We start from the raw sequence: 21,480 nt of genomic DNA, 5'->3' as shown, positions 1-21,480 counted from the left end.
GATACAGGCCTCCCTGGCCAACCCAATCCCAAAATGTTGACAATCGGAGAACCCGAGCATCATGCAAACTCCCAGGCTTTCCTACATTCACATTCCAGAATAGTCCCTTGCCATCCACTACTCCCTGGAGGATGATGGAATGCCAGCCTTTTCGGTTGAAGTAGTCAGTGTGGTATTCTTGTGGTGCTATTATTGGTATGTGTGAGCCATCAATAGCACCAACACACTGTGGAAGGCCCCACCTGTTCTCAAAGTACTCAGCCATGTCTTTGAGCTTTTCCCTGTTAGGAAAATGAACAATTTCAGGAGCTAGCAATGTGCACACAGCCTTACAGAAGTCCTGCACACACCGGCACACTGATGATTTGCTGACACCAAAAAGATGACCTATACTCCTATATTCACTATTGGTAGCCAGCTTCCACAGTGCAATGGCAATTCTTTTCCTTACAGGCAAACAGGCCCTGAAGTTGGTGCTTTTCTTTTCCATCACTGGACGTAGCTTGGCACAAAGGAATGAGAAGGTTTCCTCTGACATCCTTAAATTCTGCACCCACTGTCTGTGGGTGAATCCTGGGACGGTCACATTCCACCACTCATTGGCACGAGGGAATGCCCAAATCACTGGTCGGCGGCGCTGCTTTGCCAAAAGGAGAAGCATCTGTAAAAAATGCAGTGTGTCAGTGTGTATAGGTCAGTGTGTGTGTCAGTGTGTGTATAGGTCAGTGTGTGTGTCAGTGTGTGTATAGGTCAGTGTGTGTGTCAGTGTGTGTATAGGTCAGTGTGTGTCAGTGTGTGTGTGTCAGTGTGTGTATAGGTCAGTGTGTGTGTGTGTGTCAGTGTGTGTGTATAGGTCAGTGTGTGTGTGTGTGTGTGTGTGTGTGTGTCAGTGTGTGTGTGTGTATAGGTCAGTGTGTGTCAGTGTGTGTGTGTCAGTGTGTGTATAGGTCAGTGTGTGTGTGTGTGTCAGTGTGTGTATAGGTCAGTGTGTGTGTCTGTGTGTCAGTGTGTGTATAGGTCAGTGTGTGTCAGTGTGTGTGTGTCAGTGTGTGTATAGGTCAGTGTGTGTCAGTGTGTGTGTGTATAGGTCAGTGTGTGTCAGTGTGTGTGTGTCAGTGTGTGTATAGGTCAGTGTGTGTGTCTGTGTGTCAGTGTGTGTATAGGTCAGTGTGTGTCAGTGTGTGTGTGTATAGGTCAGTGTGTGTCAGTGTGTGTGTGTCAGTGTGTGTATAGGTCAGTGTGTGTGTCTGTGTGTCAGTGTGTGTATAGGTCAGTGTGTGTCAGTGTGTGTGTGTGTATAGGTCAGTGTGTGTCAGTGTGTGTGTGTCAGTGTGTGTATAGGTCAGTGTGTGTGTGTGTGTCAGTGTGTGTATAGGTCAGTGTGTGTGTCTGTGTGTCAGTGTGTGTATAGGTCAGTGTGTGTCAGTGTGTGTGTGTGTATAGGTCAGTGTGTGTCAGTGTGTGTGTGTCAGTGTGTGTATAGGTCAGTGTGTGTGTGTGTGTCAGTGTGTGTATAGGTCAGTGTGTGTGTCTGTGTGTCAGTGTGTGTATAGGTCAGTGTGTGTCAGTGTGTGTGTGTCAGTGTGTGTATAGGTCAGTGTGTGTCAGTGTGTGTGTGTATAGGTCAGTGTGTGTCAGTGTGTGTGTGTCAGTGTGTGTATAGGTCAGTGTGTGTGTCTGTGTGTCAGTGTGTGTATAGGTCAGTGTGTGTCAGTGTGTGTGTGTGTATAGGTCAGTGTGTGTCAGTGTGTGTGTGTCAGTGTGTGTATAGGTCAGTGTGTGTGTGTGTGTCAGTGTGTGTATAGGTCAGTGTGTGTGTCTGTGTGTCAGTGTGTGTATAGGTCAGTGTGTGTCAGTGTGTGTGTGTCAGTGTGTGTATAGGTCAGTGTGTGTGTGTGTGTGTGTCTGTGTGTCAGTGTGTGTATAGGTCAGTGTGTGTCAGTGTGTGTGTGTCAGTGTGTGTATAGGTCAGGGTTTGTCAGTGTGTGTGTGTCAGTGTGTGTATAGGTCAGTGTGTGTGTGTGTGTCAGTGTGTGTATAGGTCAGTGTGTGTCAGTGTGTGTGTGTGTATAGGTCAGTGTGTGTCAGTGTGTGTGTAGGTCAGTGTGTGTTTCAGTGTGTCAGTGTATGTGTGTGTGTGTGTGTTTCAGGTAAGTCAGTCAGTTGTGCTTACCCTATAGCGCTGCCGTCTTTGTCTTAGCAGCACAAATGTATACTTCTCCTCCCGGCTACACATCCAAGCTAAAAGTTTTCTTCTCTTTTCGGCTGTGTTTCTCATTGCCGCTCGCAACCTTCTCTCATACAGTGCGGTATGAATTTTGCCTATAAAGAACCAAAAGGCTAGCAGAGAAAAGACGAGCTGCTGAATGACCTCCATTGTTGTTGTTGTTGTTTGGCTGACGCTGAGTGACGCTGCATCACGTTTCTCGTCGCACTAGTGTGACATCATGAGAGGCATTTTTTCTAAAACCTGTATGGCCCTGGCGGTCCGATTTGCAGTGGAAACGCTCACCAGAATAGACCGGACCATTCAAACCCGTTCCATTCTAAACGACCCGAACCGATCCGCTCAGTGGAAACGTAGCATTAGTTTGAGTTATTCACTGAGTTATCCACTTATGTATTTATACATGTTGATCATATCCCCCTTAATCTTCTCTTACCAAGAGAGAATAAATCCAGTTCCTCTAAATTTTCCTCATAGCTGATCTCCTCCATGCCATGCAGTTTGGTTGTCATTCTCTGCACTTTTTCCAGTTCCCCAATATCCCTTTTGTAAACTGGTGCCCAGAACTAAACTGCATATTCCAGATGAGGTCTTACTAATGATCTGTACAGGGGCAAAATGTATCCTCTCTCTCTGGAGTCTATACCTAAGACTGCTGCACCTAACCCCGAATATGGAATAAAAACCTAATAAAAATAAAAAAAGATTTGCAGTCTTATAATAAACCCAAGAAAACATGTGACAATGTTACTCTGATAGATATACTTTACTCGTTTAGTGCATATACATTAATGATGGGAAAAACAAATATATATCACACCTGGTATGTGAAAAAATAAATAAAAATCAATCAAATATATGCAAAAGAATTAATCAAATGTGTGTGGAAAGGAAACTTAGAAAACATTTGCATAATATCATTTCTTATAATTCATGAAAAATTGATTGTGCTCCCAAGTGTTCAAAATCCCACATAAAGTTCATAAAATATAGTTTATATGAATTAAATAGCAATAAAGGTCATAAAGAAATTTCATGAAAAGATTCTATAAAAAATCTATAGTGCTCTTCGCCGGGTGCCAAGTGCTCAAGTCACACAAAGTGCTCCAGTGCTCCAAAGTGCTTCTTAAATGACAGCCTCTTACCAGATCAACATGATCTCCAAACCATAAGAGATCCAGATCGCCTTTGGTTTAGCAAATCCTTTAGCCAATGCTTTCACCACCAAATGGTTTTGATTACAATTACCCCTTCAACAGGAATCAACAGCTGTAATTAGCATTATAGAAATAAATCCCTCTCGGTGCTGCTTGTTAATCACCAAGTTCTCTCAGACAACAATAGGGTATTATATACAAAAGAGAAGGCTCATTGTGCAATATCATAAAAATAAAAAATAAAAAAACACAAAAACATATTATAAAATATTGCACTTACAGACCCCAAGACTTAAACAGTGGTAAAATCAAATCTCAACCCAGCCGTGGGACACACAGGCTGATTGTGGGCGTAATGATGTCACAACTCCAACTCCACTCGACGTGTAACAGGTGTCCTCTGGGACTGGAGATTAGCTTTTTGGATTACAGCCTATGTGCCCTGCAGTCATGAATTTCAGCAATTGGTTTGTGCCCTGCGGACCAATGTTAACTCTATGGGCAGCTGGATATAAACATACTTTTGTCCCTTTACATCAGGTTACCTCTGATCCATCATATTTAAGTCCAGAAAAACAGAAAAGAACACAGTCCTTTTCTGTTGTCATGTCTGAACCTGGTTGGACTCAGAGGTAGGTGGGTGTAAACGGACATCACCCTACCTATAGAACCACATCGCCCGCCTGACCGTTATTCAGCCCATGTGAAAGGTTACTAATGAAAACAGTCCTATTGTTTCCAGCTGTTAATCTGTCACTTTTTTTCTTTTGATTTTTTTTCTTTGATTTTTTTTTCTTTGATTTTTTTTCTGTAAGCAATTTGCATAGTAATTTAGCCACTATGAAAATGAACGTATCCACATCAGTTTAAAAAGTTCTCCTTAGCCCTTCTAAGATCTGCACCTGTTCTGGGGATAAATGTAACTAATAAACTAAGTTCCGACACTTGTGGCACAATTGGGAAAATGTGTTTACAGTTTCTATTTAGCCACTCATAGTCTGTGACTTTTTATGCAAAACAGACCAAAAGATTATTGATAACACTTTTGTACAAAATTACACATTAATTAATTAAATAAATATCATTTATTTAGTTTCCTGCTTAAAGTGATTGATTAAGGCTTACCTGTAGGTGCTGGAAATATCTCCTAAACCTCCACGGTAGACAGCGGCGCAGGCGCACTTTAGAAACGGCGATTGTGCCGTTTCTAAAGGAGGTCATGCCGTGACTCTGCCCAGTCACAGAGCCGGAGTTTGCTGCCCCAGAAGGAAGAGGGGTGAAGATGAATGCTCGCTGCTAGTGGGGACAGCAGTGACATCACAGGCTTTGGTTTCAGGTAAGTGACACATAATGGGCTACTATGCGATGTATAGTAGCCCATTATGCTTTAGCTTTGCAGGGAAATAAAGAGGAAGTAAAACCCATCAGGGTTTACTTCCTCTATAATATAATATAATGGGAAGAATATTTTTTTTAAGGATTATACCACCTTAGATTACTTAGCTTAAAAGTAGTATTGTGGTTAAACAAATAGGCAAGAGAAGAGAGGAAGTAACTTTTGATAAGTAATCACACACACAATATTAGAAATTTACAATGGTGAATGTTTTTAATTAAAGAATTAAGCCTTCAGAACACAATTATTTAAAAAAAAATGGAGTTACAGTAGTTAAAATACTGTTTCTTGCAGAGATGTGAATAGAAGGAGTTTAAATTTCGAAAAATTAACCACTTAAGCCCCGGACCATTTTGCAGCTAAATGACCAGGCCCCTTTTTGCTATTCGGCACTGTGGCGCTTTAACTGAAAATTATGCAGTCCTGCGACGTGGCTTCCAAACAAAATTGACGTCTTTTTTTTCCCCACAAATAGAGCTTTCTTTTAGTGTTATTTTATCACCTCTGCGTTTTTTTTTTTTTTTTTTTCCGCTATAAACAAAAATAGAGCGACAATTTTCAAAAAAATTCAATATTTTTTACTTTTTAATTAATATCCTCAAAAAATATATATAAAAAAAGTTTTTCTTCAGTTTAGACTGATACATATTCTACATATCTTTGGCAAAAAAAAATTGCAATAAGCGTTTATTGATCGGTTTGCGCAAAAGTTATAGCGTCTACAAAATAGGGGATAGTTTTATAGCATTTTTATTACTATTTTTTTTTTACTGGTAATGGAATCGATTAGCGATTTTTATCGTGACTGCGACATTATGGCGGACACTTTTGACACATTTTTGGGACCATTGTCATTTTTACAGCGATCAGTGCTATAAAAATGCACTTGTTACTGTGAAAATGACGCTGACAGTGAAGGGGTTAAACTGTAGGGGCGCTAAAGGGTTAAGTGTGACCTAATGTGTGTTTATTACTGTATGCGGGACACTGGCGGCGATCAGGTCCGCGGGTTCCATGGGCACGGTCACGGAGCTCAGGACCGGGTTTTATTTGCTGTCACTATGTAGAGTATAAGATTTCCTATCATCTGTGCCCAGTCTTGCCACAAAGAGTTAATCCAGCTCTGAGCACTCCTCTTTTCTTTTTTCAGTGAGATAAAGGGACAAACAGGAGAAAACTTTTGTCCGTTCTTCCCCCTTGCTGTGAATGACAGGTTATTTACATATCTCATGCACTAGCCTGAGGCATTCTTTTTTAATTCCCAACCTCACTCCTTTTCTGAAGTCATGTGGTTACTTTTCTGGATTTTGACTGGATGTTAGTGATCATAGCAGGATTTAGTGTAAGCAATACACAGGAGAAAATGCATGTTGACTAGGGGAGTGTAGAGGTGGGCAGGGATTCTACTGACATCACGACTCCACCCACCAAGCTCCAGACAACAGACCCACCCACAGAATCTGCAGTTTTTCAGTTCTTATAACAGACAGAGGGGAGACATTTGGTTAGGATACATGCGAGAAAAATAACTGGGAGAAGTTACCCACCCCTTCGTGAGACGTAGAACGAGTTTGGCGCCAAAGGACAGAGTGATTGCCCGCCTATACCCACTCTGGCTGGAGTGGCGGAGAATACAAAGCATTGTTGGGAGCAGGACTGTTTCCCTATTGTTGCGCCTGAGTCTGCTACTTCTTCTTTTACTTCACCTCTACTCATCACAAGTTTTAATGTTTTTACCCGGCTGGGTAATAAAGAGCACAAGAATAAGACACCTGTCGTGGACATTCCGTTACTGCTATATGCACCATACACCCCTAGAACGGCGGAAGAGCCACAGGGTAACGTGCCACCCAAAACAAACCAGCAGCTCCTCCGGGGGTAGTGCTACAAGTATATGGTGCTCAGATTACTGTCACGCAAGTTCAGCCATCCACTGTGTCCCTAATTGCAGCCACATCTGTCCTATTGTCATCGTTACAGCAGTATAGTGTCACCAGAGCCAGAGTTTAGTTAGACCAGTGAAACCCTTATGCCCCACAATACATCACAACCCAAATGCAAATTATACCCATCCATTTGAATAGAGGCTTGTCACAGTGGAAGAATTTAAAATCTTTTTGGGCCTTACACTAAATTTGTGACTTACAAAAAAATAGAAGTACACTCTTACTGGTCCCCACAACCCATCCATTGTAAGCCCATTTATTCATCCATTATGCCAAGGACACGTTATGAAATGATCATGCGCTTCCTCCATTTTAGAAATAAAATACATGTTATCGGAGGGGTGTTCTGTTGGCACCATGTTACATTTTTCACACAAAATATGGGTGTCACATTGAATATTCCCCTCACACACATTCCTGCAAGCATGGTAGGAGGTATCAAGGTAGCTAGAGAACAAGATGTCTTGGGAAGAGTGGAGTGGATGACTTGAGTGATATCTTGAGATGAGGTTGTTGATATACTGTAGCTGAGGGTAGTGTCGTGCATGGCTTTGTATGTTATGGTTAGGTCTTTCTGACCTTCTATATATCATTCTAGTAGTGCACTAATGCCATATTTATATATTATACTGTTTTAAACTTTCTAGCCATTCAATAATGCTGCTGAACATTATATATTTCACACATTTCCCCAATATACTACATACAGTTGTGCTCATGGCCGAATTTATAATTTCTTGGCCATTTTTCAGAGAATATGAATGATAACACAAAAACGTTTCTTTCACTCATGGTTAGTGTTTGGCTGAAGCCATTTATTATCAATCAACTGTGTTCACTTTTTTGAAATCATAATCACAACAGAAACTACCCAAATTACTCCAATCAAAAGTTTACATACCCCAGTTTTTAATACCGTGTATTGCCCCCTTTAACATTAATGACAGCTTCAAGTGTTTTGTGGTATTTGTGGATGAGGCTCTTTATCTTCTCAGATGGTAAAGCTGCCCATTTCCTTTGGCAAAAAGTCTCCAGTTTCTGTAAATTATTGGGATGTCTTGCATGAACTGCACGTTTGAGATCTCCCCAGAGTGGCTCAATGATATTGAGGTCAGGAGACATGAGATGGCTACTCCAGAACCTTCACTTTATTCTGCTGTAGCCAATGACAGGTCAACTTGGCCTTGTGTTTTGGATCATTGTCATGTTGGAATGTCCAAGAACATCCCATGCGCAGCTTCCTAGCTGATGAATGCAAATGTTCCCCCAGTATTCTTTAAATAACATACTGCATTCATCTTGCCCTCCATTTTGCCAAAATGTCCTGCACCTTTGTAGCTCACACATACCCAAAACATCCATCTCCGTGTTTCACAGTAGGAATGGTGTACCTTTCATCATAGGCCTTGTTGACAAATGTAGTGTTTATTGTTGTGGCCAAAAAGGAAGATTTTGGTCTCATCACTCCAAATAACTTTGTGCCAGAAGGTTTGAGGTTTGTCTCTGTGCTGTTTGGCGTAATGTAAGCGGGATATTTAGTGGCATTTGCGTAGTAATAGCTTTCTTCTGGAGACTCGACCATGCAGCCCATCTTTCTTCTAGTGCCTCCTTATTGTGCAGGCCACACAACATGTTTTCAGAGAGTCCTGTATTTCACCTGAAGTTATTTATGTGTTTTTCTTTGCATTTTCGTGGCAGTTGTGGCTAAAATTTGAGTTGGTCTACCTGTCCGTGGTTTGGTTTCAACAGAACCCCTAATATTTCACTTCTTGATTAGAGTTTGAACACTGCCTGATATCTTTTTATATACCTTTCCTGTTTTATACAGTTCAACTCCCTTTTCCCAGTGATCCTTTGACAATTTGTTTGCTTTCCCCATGATTTAGAATCCAGAAACGTCAGTGCAGCACTGGATGAAAGATGCAAGGGTCTGTCAGAAGTCCAGAAACTCATTGACCTTTTATAAGCACACACTAATTACAAAAAAACAGATCACAGGTGAGCATGGTTACCTATCCATTCAAACCCCTTTGTGCCAACTTGTGTGCATGTTATTAGACCAAAATCACCAGGGTATGTAAACTTTTTATCAGGGTCATTTGGGTAGTTTCTGTTGTGATTATGATTTAAAAAGAGTAAAGACAGTTGATTGATAATAAATGGCTTCAGCCAAACACAAACCATGAGTAAAAGAATTGTTTTTGTGTTATCATTCATATTCTCTGAAAAATCATAAATTATGCCAGGGTATGTAAACTTATGAGCACAACTGTACTTCACACATCTGTGATACCTTGTATACTCCACATTCATATTGTGATCTATGTTTTCTATATTCTATACTCCACTGCGCTCCGCTATATGTTATATACTCTACAATTCTAATGCAAAGTATATTTCCTGGCACAGTCTGCTGCCCCCTTTCAGACTAACAGCAGATTTCATTTATGTTAAAATACCTATTTGTGCTAGAATGTTACAGCTAAAAAAAAAAAATCACAATGCCACATGTCACATGCTCAATTATAATATCAAGTAGAAACCTTTTACTGCACCAAAAAGTATGTAAAACTTCACCTGGATACCATAAGAAAAATTGGCATTTTAAACTGCTGCATTGTGTTAAAGTGGGGGTTCACCCGAAAAACACATTTTTAACATTAGATTGAGGCTAATTGTGGGAAGCACAATCGGGTGTTTTTTTTTAAATTAATGCGGTACATACCGTTTTAGAGATAGATGTTCTCCCGCCGCTTCCGGGTATGGTCTTCGGGACTGGGCGTTCCTATTTGATTGACAGCCTTCCGACCGTCGCATACAGCGTGTCACGAGTTGCCGAAAGTAGCCGAACGTCGGTTCGCAGGTGCCGTATAGAGCCGCACCGACGTTTGGCTTCTTTCAGCAACTCGTGATGCGATGTATGCGACGGTCGGAAGGCTGTCAATCAAATAGGAACGCCCAGTCCCGAAGACCATACCCGGAAGCGGCGGGAGAACATCTATCTCTAAAACGGTATGTACCGCATTGATTTAAAAAAAAAAAACACCCGATTGTGCTTCCCACAATTAGCCTCAATCTAATGTTAAAAAAAAAATTCAGGTGAACCCCCGCTTTAAATGTGTAAATGTAAATTTTTCTATTTCTCAATGTTTTTTTACCCCATCACAGCACAATAAAAAAAAAAACGACACAAATAGATAAAGAGCAAGTGGTACATTGCAAAATGCAGTAAAGGTTTTTAATTGGGTAAGGTGCATTAACAAGCAATGAAAAAATGCAGGTTTAGCCTAGGTTCACACTGGGTACGATTTGGTTCGATTTGAGATGCGATTTCACTTGTGAAATCGCATCTCAAATCGGCGGCATTTGCCGGCAATTGTTGGCAATGACACCGTCCTAATCGGTGCGACCGATTTCAAAAAGTAGTTCCTGTACTACTTTTTGCGATTTAGGGCCGCGATTTACATAGACATCTGTGCAGAAACCTGCACAGATGTCTCTTAAATCGCGGCCGAAATCGGGACTGCCAGCGGGAGTGAAATCGTGCGAGTTCAGCTGAACTTGCACGGCTTCACTCCCGCAACCCAGTGTGAACCAGGGCTTAAACTAAATAAAATAGAAAGGGTGTTGTTGATTTTGCAGAAAAGTAATTTAGTAACTTTGGCTTTAGGCACACGTAATCTCTTCTTCATTAATCACAGCAAAAACTTCCTTGGCCCTGGCAAGGATCACAGGGATCAGGACAGCAGGAGACAGGAACAACACAGGGATTGCAGGGGTTGCATGGATCTGCCAATAAAATAATATATTAGTAATGTATTCAACTTAAAGCATAGAATATATTTTTATAATTCAGGTTCAGCCAAAATGTTCTTTTTATATCCAACAGCCTTATTTAAGTTTGAATGGTAAATGAAATTTCTTTTTGCAGAGACAGCCTGTGAGGAAAGGAGAGCTAATCTCAGAGGGGCACAGTAAATACATTATTTACACTGATAATCAGAGCCCATCAGTGCAGCCTTATCAGTGCCTCCTCATCAGTGCCCATCAGTGCAGCCTCATCAGCACACATCAGTGGAGAAGAAAAATTACCTATTTGCTGAATCTTATAACAGAAACTAAGAAAACTTTTATTTTTCAAAACTGTCGGTCCTTTTTCATTTATTTATCAAAAAATAAAAACCCCAGTGGTGATTAAATACTACAAAAGAAAGCTCTATCTGACTCAAAAATACTGGTACATTGTTGCACGACTGAGTAATTGTCATTTAAAATGTGACATTGCTGAAAGCTGAAATTTGGCCTGGGCAAGAATGGGTGAAAGTGCTAGATGTATCCATTCATTAGCTAACTGAAAAGCTTTTACCTCAAAAAACAGGATTCTTGGAATGAAACAAGCTACATTGTGGTCAAAGGACCAATCAGCAGCAATTCGCTCTTCTAATCATAGTAGGATTGGCGTGTTTTAAACAGCATTTAATTGATTTTAAATTCTGGAGACAGTCATGAATTTCTCTGCATTACCTTGTTGGCGAACATTTCCACGTGGATGATGGTGATGACCCTGAGGTTTACATGCTGAAATAAAAGCACAAACAAATGTTTAATACATACACTACAGAAGAACAACAGGTAACACAAGTGAAATAAACCAGTTAAAGCCTAATTATATTGGTGAAATATTAAAACTCTTATAAAATCTACTAAATATTAATTTAGCCTGAGATTTATTAAACAACTTCAACCAGAGTTCCTCAAGTTTCCACATGGGTACTAATACATCATTCTCATATTTCCCCATTGTGAAACCAACTGTTATTGAGCCTAAAGCAGGCTATAGATGAGTTCCCCATCCACACATTCAAATCCTCCCCCGTGCCATTGTATTCTGACAGCAAGGACACTTCCTCACCATCAGAATACACTGATCAGTGCTGCAGGCTTTAGCCAGCAGGGCTGACTGAGACAAAATGTTCCAGGAAAGTGGTTGTACAGAAGTTGATCAGTAGATTGACTTCTGTACAACGATAGTGCCCTTATATGGATTAACATTTGTCCGGTCCCTGCTGAACTGGCCGAATTTTGATCCATCAATGTGCAGCTTTAGAGACATCAAGGAGCCAGTAGGAATGAAGTAAGAAAACCTGGCCCAACTGTATATGATATAGACCAGGGATCTCCAATCTACGGCCCTCCAGCTGTTGCAAAACCACACATCAAAGTATGTCTGTGCAGCAGACTGATACAAAATAATTGATAATATTCTGCCCTGGACTATTGACTCAGTTTGCTGTCTGGTGGTGTCTGTCCTCTGTTCTCCAGTGGAGTGGAGATACCCTAAGGCACCTTTCACACTGGGGCGGTGGGTGCATCGGCGGTAAACCCCTGTTATTTTTAGAGGCGCTTTACCGTCAGTTTCGCTGCGCTATTTGGCCGCTAGCGCGGTGCTTTTCCCCCCGCTAGCGGTCGAGAAAGGGTTAAAACCATGGCAGGGCTCCTCTGCAGAGGTGCTTTGCCGGCAGTATAGCGCGGTGCCCATTGATTTCAATGGGCAGGAGCGGTATACACACCGCTCCTTCACCACTCCAAAGATGCTGCAAGCAGGACTTTTTTTTACCATCCTGCTAGCGCACCGCTCCAGTGTAAAAGCCCTCAGGACTTTCACACTAGAGAGACAGCAGCGGCTGTTTCAGGGCGCTTTGTAGGCGCTATTTTTAGCATTATAGCGCCTGCAAATTGCCCCAGTGTGAAATGGGTCTTAGACAAGAAGTGTATTACTGACCAGATCTTTACAAAAAGCCTGACAATAGGAAATTAATGCAATATATTGTTGTTTTTGAAATTATTATCACTTAGGTATTTGCTCTAAAGCCTTGTTAGAACTGATGTTGTAACCAATAACTAACATTCCTGCAATTAACAGAAAGCTGTAATAGAATGAAATTCACAATAGAATGCTTTACATAAATCTTAAGCAGTACATGGGATTGACTATAAAAAATGTAAACACAACACTTACGGTTTTGGCATGGATCTTTGCAGACTGTAATTTTTTGGCAAGGGTTCTTGCATGGATCCTGGCACTGGATCTTCTGCCCACCACAACTACCTTTGATTCCAGACATATCTGATTTTGGTTTTCCTTCTTTGAAAATTCGGAACCTGGGAGAGTTTATTTTGGTTGTTTGAATAGCTTGCCATGGGACCTTTTTATATATACTGTAACAGGAACAGAAATTAGGACACATTTTTCTACTGACTTGTCACAACAAAATTATGAGGTGCTTCAAAATATACGAGCCATCCACATTTCCCTATCCACATGCCTATCATTTTCTAATTAAATAGGGTTGCTTACTCAGAAATGTACTATTTACACTCAACGTTTTAGGGTTGTTTATTATTTTATTATATACTGATGCATTGTTTTAATTGGGATTTTATGCCTCAGTGTAAACTCAAAAAATTGTGTCTGAATATTGCACGTGTATCTTTGTTCCCACATATCCCTCACACACACTTTTAGTAGTGTCATGCTAACAATCACACTGATATATCTGGAGTAAAGAGTGGTTCTGAAATTGCAGCTTTGGCTTCACTTAGTGATGCCACCAATGGATTTGAGATATCAAGTCCCAGCATCACTAGCTGCTAAGGAGTACCGTTAGATGCCACCTAGTCTCTGCTTGTCTCTGGAGGATAAATAACCAGTTAAAAAAGTTCAACCCAACACTAAGATTTGCTAGGGCCCAGAGACATGGGTGAGGGCAGGGTGGCTGTTAGAAATCGTGGGGCCCCTTACAGCCTAACTCACAGCCCCCCCCCCAATTTCTCTTCCAGAAACTATTAAAACAATATATTTGATAAAAATACACTAAAATCAATATTAGGGGACACAAACACAACAGGACTTTCAAACTCTATGGGCAGCTGGATATAAACATACTTGTGTCCTTTTACATGAGGTTACCTCTGATCCATCATATTTAAGTCCAGAAAAACAGAAAAGAACACAGTCCTTTTCTGTTTTCATGTCTGAACCTGGTCGGGCTCACCCACCCCAAAATCACCCTGAATATGATAAACTTTATAAACTTTGACCACTTATAAATTTCTTTCTCCCAGAAATGTTCTAAGTTGTATATTTCCAGACAAACACATGTGTGTTAATGAGTCCCTTGTCCATTTTACTGGCAGGCCAGGCATCAGTATATCCTCAGTAAAAGGGTCAGATGTCGGGTGAAGTTGTACAAACTGTGTAAAAAGGGCCACAGGGTACATGTATGCCTTCTGTGTTTATGAAGGAAAGGAAATCCAGCTGGGGATCCCTGACTGTTCCCACAAAGGCTGGTGAATACAAAGCTACAAAAAGGGGCATCAGTGAGTTTACATAATGGAGATGTTTTGGTCTTGGAATGGAAGCATAAGCGAGATGTATATGTGCATTCCTCCATCCACAACAACCCCTGGAAATCCTTGGAAGGCATGGTCCAATCCAGAAACCTGATTGTGTATATCACTACAATCAGTTCATGGGGGGGGGGGGGGGTCAATTTTTATGATAAAATGATACAGCCCTATCTAGCAACCAGAAGATTGGTATAAAAATGTTTCCATTTAACTCTTCCAATTTATAATTCCTATGACATTTATCAGAAGTCCACTGAAAGACTCAGATCCTTTCTCAAATATCAAAAGGATCTTGTCACTGCTCTTGTGTACCAGGGAGGCCCTTGATCAGAAAATATTCACTCTGATGCAGTGACCAGATTACACGAAACACATTTCCCAGATATGATCCCTCCCACAGAAATAGGCTGAAAACCACCAAAACATTTTTGGTATGCACTAGAAGTGGAGTAAGGCTAAACACCTGTTATTATTGTCCCCAATGTCCCTCCCAACTGGGTCTATGCATAGGAGACTGTTCAGATACCACGCTTCACTACGATATTAGTGAAGCATAGTTAATGTAATTCCGATGACCTGCCATTTCATCTTATCTAATGCCCTTGGTGCTGACTATTTGCTTGCTGTCTGGACTGACCATTTGCCTTCATACAGTAGGTGAACCCGATTTTGTGTCAATCTCGCTCTCTTTCTCAGCGAGATTGAGCACCTACGAGCCCCATCGCGGGAGCCAGCGCCGAGCTGGCTTGCCGCGATGGAGACAGAGCCGTCATAGAAGCGACGGGAGATCCGACTTGGATTCCCGCCAATTCTACACGTGTGCGGCGTTTGTTATGAATCCTGAGGGGGAAGTCCCCGCCGGATTTTAAATAAAAATCCGGCATGGGTCCCCCCCTCAGGAGCATACCGGGCCCTTAGGTCTGTTATGGGCTGTAAGGAGAGCCCCCCTACGCCGAAAAAAACGGCGTAGGGGGTCCCCCTACAATCCATACCAGACCCGTATCCAAAGCACGCTACCCGGCCAGCCAGGAAGGGAGTGGGGACGAGCGAGCGCCCCCCCCCTCCTGAGCCGTACCAGGCTGCATGCCCTCAACATGGGGGGGTTGGGTGCTCTGGGGCAGGGGGGCGCACTGCGGCCCCCCCCACCTCAGAGCACCCTGTCCCCATGTTGATGAGGACAGGGCCCCTTCCCGACAACCCTGGCCGTTGGTTGTCGGGGTATGCGGGCGGGAGGCTTATCGGAATCTGGGAGCCCCCTTTAATAAGGGGGCCCCCAGATACCGGCCCCCCACCCTAAGTGAATGAGTATGGGGTACATCGTACCCCTACCCATTCACCTGCAAGAAAAGTGGTAAAAACACAAATAAACCACACAGTGTATTAAAATATTTTATTTTTCTGCTCCGGAGGCCGCCCCCTGTCTTCTTTATTAGCTCTTTTACCAGGGGGGGCTTCTTCTTTGACGTCTTCGGGTGGGTGGGGGCCGCCGTCTGGTTCTCTTCCACCGCCGGGGGGGGGTGGCTTTTAAAAAAGCCCCCACCCCCCCGGCGGGTTTCCTCCGGCGTCTTCGGCGGGGCTCTTCTTCTTCCGCTATCCCGACGGGTCTTCTCAACTCTCCGGGGTTCTCCTTCTGTCTTCGCCGCTCTCCGTTGTTGACTCGGCGCACCCCGGTTCTTCGTCTCGCTGTCCGGTGTCTTCTTCCGTGCTGTACGTCTTCTCCTTCCGTGCTGTGATGAGTTCTTCTTCCGCGCTGTGACGTCATGTTCTTCACTTCTCTCCTTCTCCCGATGTTGACACGCCGGTCCTCCTCGCTGAAATGACGGATGCGCGCCTTGCATCGGACCTATATAAGCCTCACAGTCCCATCATGCTCTGTACCTACCCATGTGATACCTACCACATGGGTATCACATGGGTAGGTACAGAGCATGATGGGACTGTGAGGCCTATATAGGTCCGATGCAAGGCGCGCATCCGTCATTTCAGCGAGGAGGACCGGCGAGTCAACATCGGGAGAAGAAGAGAAGTGAAGAACATGACGTCACAGCGCGGAAGAAGACGTACAGCACGGAAGAAGGGACCGGACTGCGAGACGAAGAACCGGGGTGCGACGAGTCAACAGCGGAGAGCGGCGAGACCCCCCGGATAGCGGAGAAGACCCGTCGGGATAGCGGAAGAAGAAGAGCCCCGCCGAAGACGCCGGAGGAAACCCGCCGGGGGGGTGGGGGCTTTTTTAAAAGCCACCCCCCCCCGGCGGTGGAAGAGAACCAGACGGCGGCCCCCACCCACCCGAAGACGTCAAAGAAGAAGCCCCCCCTGGTAAAAGAGCTAATAAAGAAGACAGGGGGAGCCTCCGGAGCAGAAAAATAAAATATTTTAATACACTGTGTGGTTTATTTGTGTTTTTACCACTTTTCTTGCAGGTGAATGGGTAGGGGTACGATGTACCCCATACTCATTCACTTAGGGTGGGGGGGCCGGTATCTGGGGGCCCCCTTATTAAAGGGGGCTCCCAGATTCCGATAAGCCTCCCGCCCGCATACCCCGACAACCAACGGCCAGGGTTGTCGGGAAGGGGCCCTGTCCTCATCAACATGGGGACAGGGTGCTCTGAGGTGGGGGGGCCGCAGTGCGCCCCCCTGCCCCAGAGCACCCAACCCCCCCATGTTGAGGGCATGCAGCCTGGTACGGCTCAGGAGGGGGGGGGGGCGCTCGCTCGTCCCCACTCCCTTCCTGGCTGGCCGGGTAGCGTGCTTTGGATACGGGTCTGGTATGGATTGTAGGGGGACCCCCTACGCCGTTTTTTCCGGCGTAGGGGGGCTCTCCTTACAACCCATAACAGACCTAAGGGCCCGGTATGCTCCTGAGGGGGGGACCCATGCCGGATTTTTATTTAAAATCCGGCGGGGACTTCCCCCTCAGGATTCATAACAAACGCCGCACACGTGTAGAATTGGCGGGAATCCAAGTCGGATCTCCCGTCGCTTCTATGACGCGCTTGCTGGGATGTGCTGTCACTATTCCAGTGAGTGAGATGTCGGCGAGATCTCGGCACCCTGTCGCCGAGTATCAGCACGACGCTGTCGTGCTAAAAGCACAATATCACAAACACCTACTGTACTGACCACACCTCTGCTTGCCACCTGAACTGACCTTGGTCTGCTAGTTAGATGTGCCTCTGCCTGCTGCCTTAACATACCCTGTCTTGTTAATCAACCATGCCTCTGCCTGCTGCCTCAATTGACCCTAGCCTGTTTATAAACCACATTTCCACCTTCCTTCTACCTGACTTTGGCCATGTTTTTTGCCTGCTGCCTGGACTGATCTTTTGCCCTGCCACTGTAGTGGTGGAATTCAAGACAACATGGAATTCTTATACATGTGAGATGTGATCCCAAAGTGAGTGTGAAAGAGGACCTGGTGGATGGAGAGTGTGATGAGTCTGAAGCATTATGGGTGGAACTGCATACAGATGTGTGTAGTTCAAAGTTAATCATTGGAGTTTGTTATAGACCACCCAATGTTAATGAGGAGGTAGAGACTCAGCTCCTTGCACAGATGGAAAAGGGCTGCGAGGGCTGGAACGGTGATAATAATGGGGGATTTTAACTACCAACTGGAGTAATGGCACTGCTGGGACAGTTAAAGGGCAAAAATGTATAAACCTATTACAGGACAGTTTTATGGTCTAGTTTTTCGAGGCCCCAACTTGGAATGATGCTCTGTTGGACCTGGTAATCTCAAACCATGCAGAGCTTATTACTAATGTTCAGATAAAGGAACACCTGAGTAGCAGTGACCATAACATGATTTCATTTGATGTTAGTTGTTAGCAAAAATCACATGAGGGAAAGAAGGATGAATGCTGCTCTCCTGGACTTAGACTGGGAGAGAATATTGCCATAAATGGGCACAGAACAGAAATGGGAATTCTTCAAAAAGACTGTTTGTGAAGTCACTGCAAAGTATATTCCCATGGACAATAAGTTTAAAAGGATAAAAATAAAACGTATGTGGCTCACGGCCAAAGTTAAAGAAGCTATAAACAATAAGAAAAGAGCCTTTAAAAAATATAAAAATGAAGGAACACTAGTGTCGTTTAAATGTCACAAAGAATATAACAGAATATGTAAAAAGGAAATCAAGGATGCAAAAACTCAAAACAAATGACAGATTGCAAAAGATAGTAGGACAAACCACAAAAAAATCTTCAAATATATTAATAGTAAAAAGGTCAGGTCTGAGTAAGCATGTAGGCCCTTTACAAAATAATCTAGATTGGGTGACTAGGGACAAAGAGAAGGCTAATTTATTAAATACTTTCTTCAGCTCTGTGTATACAAAGGAGCATGTGGGAGCTCATGTCCATAATGGGGGTGGTAGTGACACAGCCCCAAATGATCCACAATGGCTCAAAAGTGATATGGTCCAGAAATATTTAGACAGAATAAAGGTGGATAAAGCACCTAGACCAGATGTCATACACCCACGGATCCTAAAAGAATTGAGCTCTATCATTTCAAAGCCATTGTATCTCATTTTTAGGGACTCATTAATGACAGGAATAGTACCACTGTATTGGTGCCTATATTTAAAAAGGGAACAAAGTCTTTACCAAGTAACTATAGACCTGTTAGTTTAACTTCTATAGTTGGGAAGATACTGGAGAGATTAATAAAAAAAACACATAGATGAGTTCTTGCTGGAAAAAAAACTATTTAAAACTATTTAAGCAACAGACAGCATGGATTCATGAAAGAAAGAAGTTGTCAGACAAACCTGATTTATTTTTATGAAGAGGTAAGTAAAACCTTGGACAGGGTGATGGCGGTGAACGTGGTATACTTGGATTTTGCAAAATTGTTTGATACAGTTCCCCACACACGGATCGCGTTTAAGGTAAAGTCTACAGGATTGGAAATATCAGTTTGTAAATGGATAGAAAATCTCCAATTTACAAGCCGACCTCAATGCACTGTCTAATTGGACAGATGAGGTTTAATGTTGATAAATGAATGAATGAATGAAAAACTTATATAGCGCAGCGCATGCGAACTGAATTGCCTCTGGGCGCTAGTTGTTCCTATCTTTCTAGACATCAAAAGAGCAGAGTCTTGATCTGTCTTCTGAAGGTTAGGTGGTTTTCCTCCAACCAAATGCTGGTTGGTAAAGCGTTCCATAGTCTAGGACCTTGTACCGCAAACCTTCTTGTAAATGTAAAGTTATGCACTTGGGGGCTAAAAATATGCATGCATCATACATACTAGGGGGAGAACAACTGGGGGGATCCATAGTGGAGAAGGATCTGGGGGTTTTGGTAGATCAAAAGCTCAATAATGGCATGCAATGCCAAGCTGCGATTTCCAAAGTGAGCAAACTCCTTATTGTTAGAGGTATGGACTCCAAAGAGAGAGATATCATGTTGCCCCCGTTCAAAACATTAGTAAGACCTCATCTGGAATATGCAGTTACGTTTTGGGCACCAGTTCTCAAAAAGGATATTGGTGAACTGGAGAAAGTGCAGAAAAGGGCAACCAAAATTATAAGAGGCATGGAGGAATTCAGCTATGAGGAAAGATTAGAGGAACTGAAGTTATTCACTCTTGAGAAGAGGAGATTAAGGGGGACTATGATCAACATGTACAAATATATAAGGGGTCCATATAGTGAACTTGGTGTTGAGTTATTCACTTTATGGTCAACACAAAGGACAAGGGGCACTCTTTACGTCTAGAGGAAAAGAGTTTTCATCTCCAAATATGGAAAGGTTTCTTCACGGTAAGAGCTGTCAAAATGTGGAATAGACTCCCTCCAGAGGTGGTTCTGGCCAGCTCAGTAGATTGCTTTTTCTTTCAAATATGTAATTTTTATCAATGCCCAACATGGGCTATGACAAATCGGTACAAACTTATACAAAAGGGACATTAAGAAAACTAATTAAGCAGAGAGAGGGAATAGGGAGAGGGGGGGGCATTATCAACAATATCACAAGGAGGAGGGGCGAGGAAGGGGTCTTGCACAATCTCAAAAAACGTATTGTATATCAAATCAACTAGTACCTCATTAAGTGTCACCCCAGGGCCGTAGGACCCTGCTAACAGTGAGTCCTGCATGCAACAACAACAAAGGTCCACAAGCCCTGGTCACTCCACACCACCCCCCCAGCCATCCCACACCTCCCCAGGCGGAGCTCATCTCTGGGAACATCCCTGGTGTGGAGTGTCGTGCTCGCCCCCTCCCTTGGACTACAGGAGAGTCAGGACACCCACTAACACACAGCTCCTTTCTCTATCTGCAACGTAGAGAGCATCCTGACTCTCCTGTAGTCCAAGGGATGGGGCGAGCGCGACACTCCACACCAGGGAGAAAGCCTCACATTACTGTGTGGAGTTACAGACAGAAGAACAGGAAGTGAGGATTTCTCAGAAGAAATAAGGACATTTAAAAGCAAACTCTAAGGATGTGGTAAGTGAAGGAGGACTGCACTAAGGTAAAGAAAGCTATTTAGGAAATTTATTTTTAACTTTACAACCCCTTTAAGCCTGAAAAGGGGTTCCAACCGTTCACCATTCAATCCAGAATGGAAAAAATAAAAAATAAAAAACATTCTGGCTATAGTTACATAGTCATCATTGTAAACAGATTTTTTTTATCATATCTCAAAAGTATATGCAAATATAAATTGCAACTGGAATCTATGAATCATGCTATTTTATAGATATACATATAAATAACTCATATATACAGTATTTATAGGTTGATGCATAATTATGTGTACTATAGATCCATAGTACTTAACACATGCATAAACAGGAAAGAATGTATCCATAAATATATTCTCACTTGATGATTTAGTTGTAAAGATTAAAGCTGGCCACAGACAGTTAGATTGTTTTGCTCAACCTGCAGATTTTTCTTTCCAAGCTATACATAAAGGGTGAACAAATCTCCCACTGCAGAATTTGTAGGCAACACCAGTGGCTGTCAGAATACCCAAAAAGCAGCTGCTTCTGATTGCATGCAGGCACTGTGTGGCCAACATTTTTATATCTGGTTACCTTGATTTTAAAGTGGTTGTAAACCCCCATAGGTAAGCCTTGAATAAAGGCTTACCTATAGGTAGTAGAAATATCTCTTAAACGTGCGCTGTTTAGGGGATATTTACTGTACCTTGTAGTGCGCAGATAACATCAGCTATGAAGAAATGGACCTCCGTGCCGTTTCTTCACTCGCAAGTGCCGTGACTGACAGCTCCCACATGCATGCTTGGGAGTGATGTCACGTGGCTCCGGACAGTCACAGATCCGGAGTCCGCGGCCCTGGAAGAAAGAGGGGTGAAGATGG

The 21,480-nt window shown here is 43.0% G+C and overlaps 1 protein-coding gene across 1 annotated transcript; it reads right to left on the bottom strand.

The window, feature by feature from the left end:
* Positions 1–10,331: 10,331 nt before the first annotated feature.
* On the bottom strand, positions 10,332–12,911 carry LOC120909003 (outer dense fiber protein 1-like). Its single transcript, XM_040320577.1, has 3 exons — positions 12,746–12,911; positions 11,251–11,304; positions 10,332–10,515 (listed from the first exon to the last, which is right to left on the bottom strand). The coding sequence occupies exons 1-3, from the start codon at positions 12,849–12,851 to the stop codon at positions 10,418–10,420; spliced, it is 258 nt and encodes an 85-aa protein (XP_040176511.1). The 5' UTR covers positions 12,852–12,911; the 3' UTR covers positions 10,332–10,417.
* Between the last annotated feature and the right edge of the window lie 8,569 nt (positions 12,912–21,480).

The sequence above is a fragment of the Rana temporaria genome, chromosome 8 (assembly GCF_905171775.1).
Source record: "Rana temporaria chromosome 8, aRanTem1.1, whole genome shotgun sequence".
NCBI lineage: Eukaryota > Metazoa > Chordata > Amphibia > Anura > Ranidae > Rana > Rana temporaria.
This window is presented reverse-complemented; position numbering and strand designations above follow the sequence as displayed.

What these genes read in the sequence shown, in the direction of transcription:
- LOC120909003 (XM_040320577.1), bottom strand. Translation starts at nt 12,851, where the DNA reads ATGTCTGGAATCAAAGGTAGTTGTGGTGGGCAGAAGATCCAGTGCCAG. An exon ending in CAAAGATCCATGCCAAAACC is followed by an intron (nt 11,305 to 12,745) that starts GTAAGTGTTGTG and finishes CTTTTATTTCAG; the next exon opens with CATGTAAACCTCAGGGTCAT. An exon ending in TGGAAATGTTCGCCAACAAG is followed by an intron (nt 10,516 to 11,250) that starts GTAATGCAGAGA and finishes TTTTATTGGCAG; the next exon opens with ATCCATGCAACCCCTGCAAT.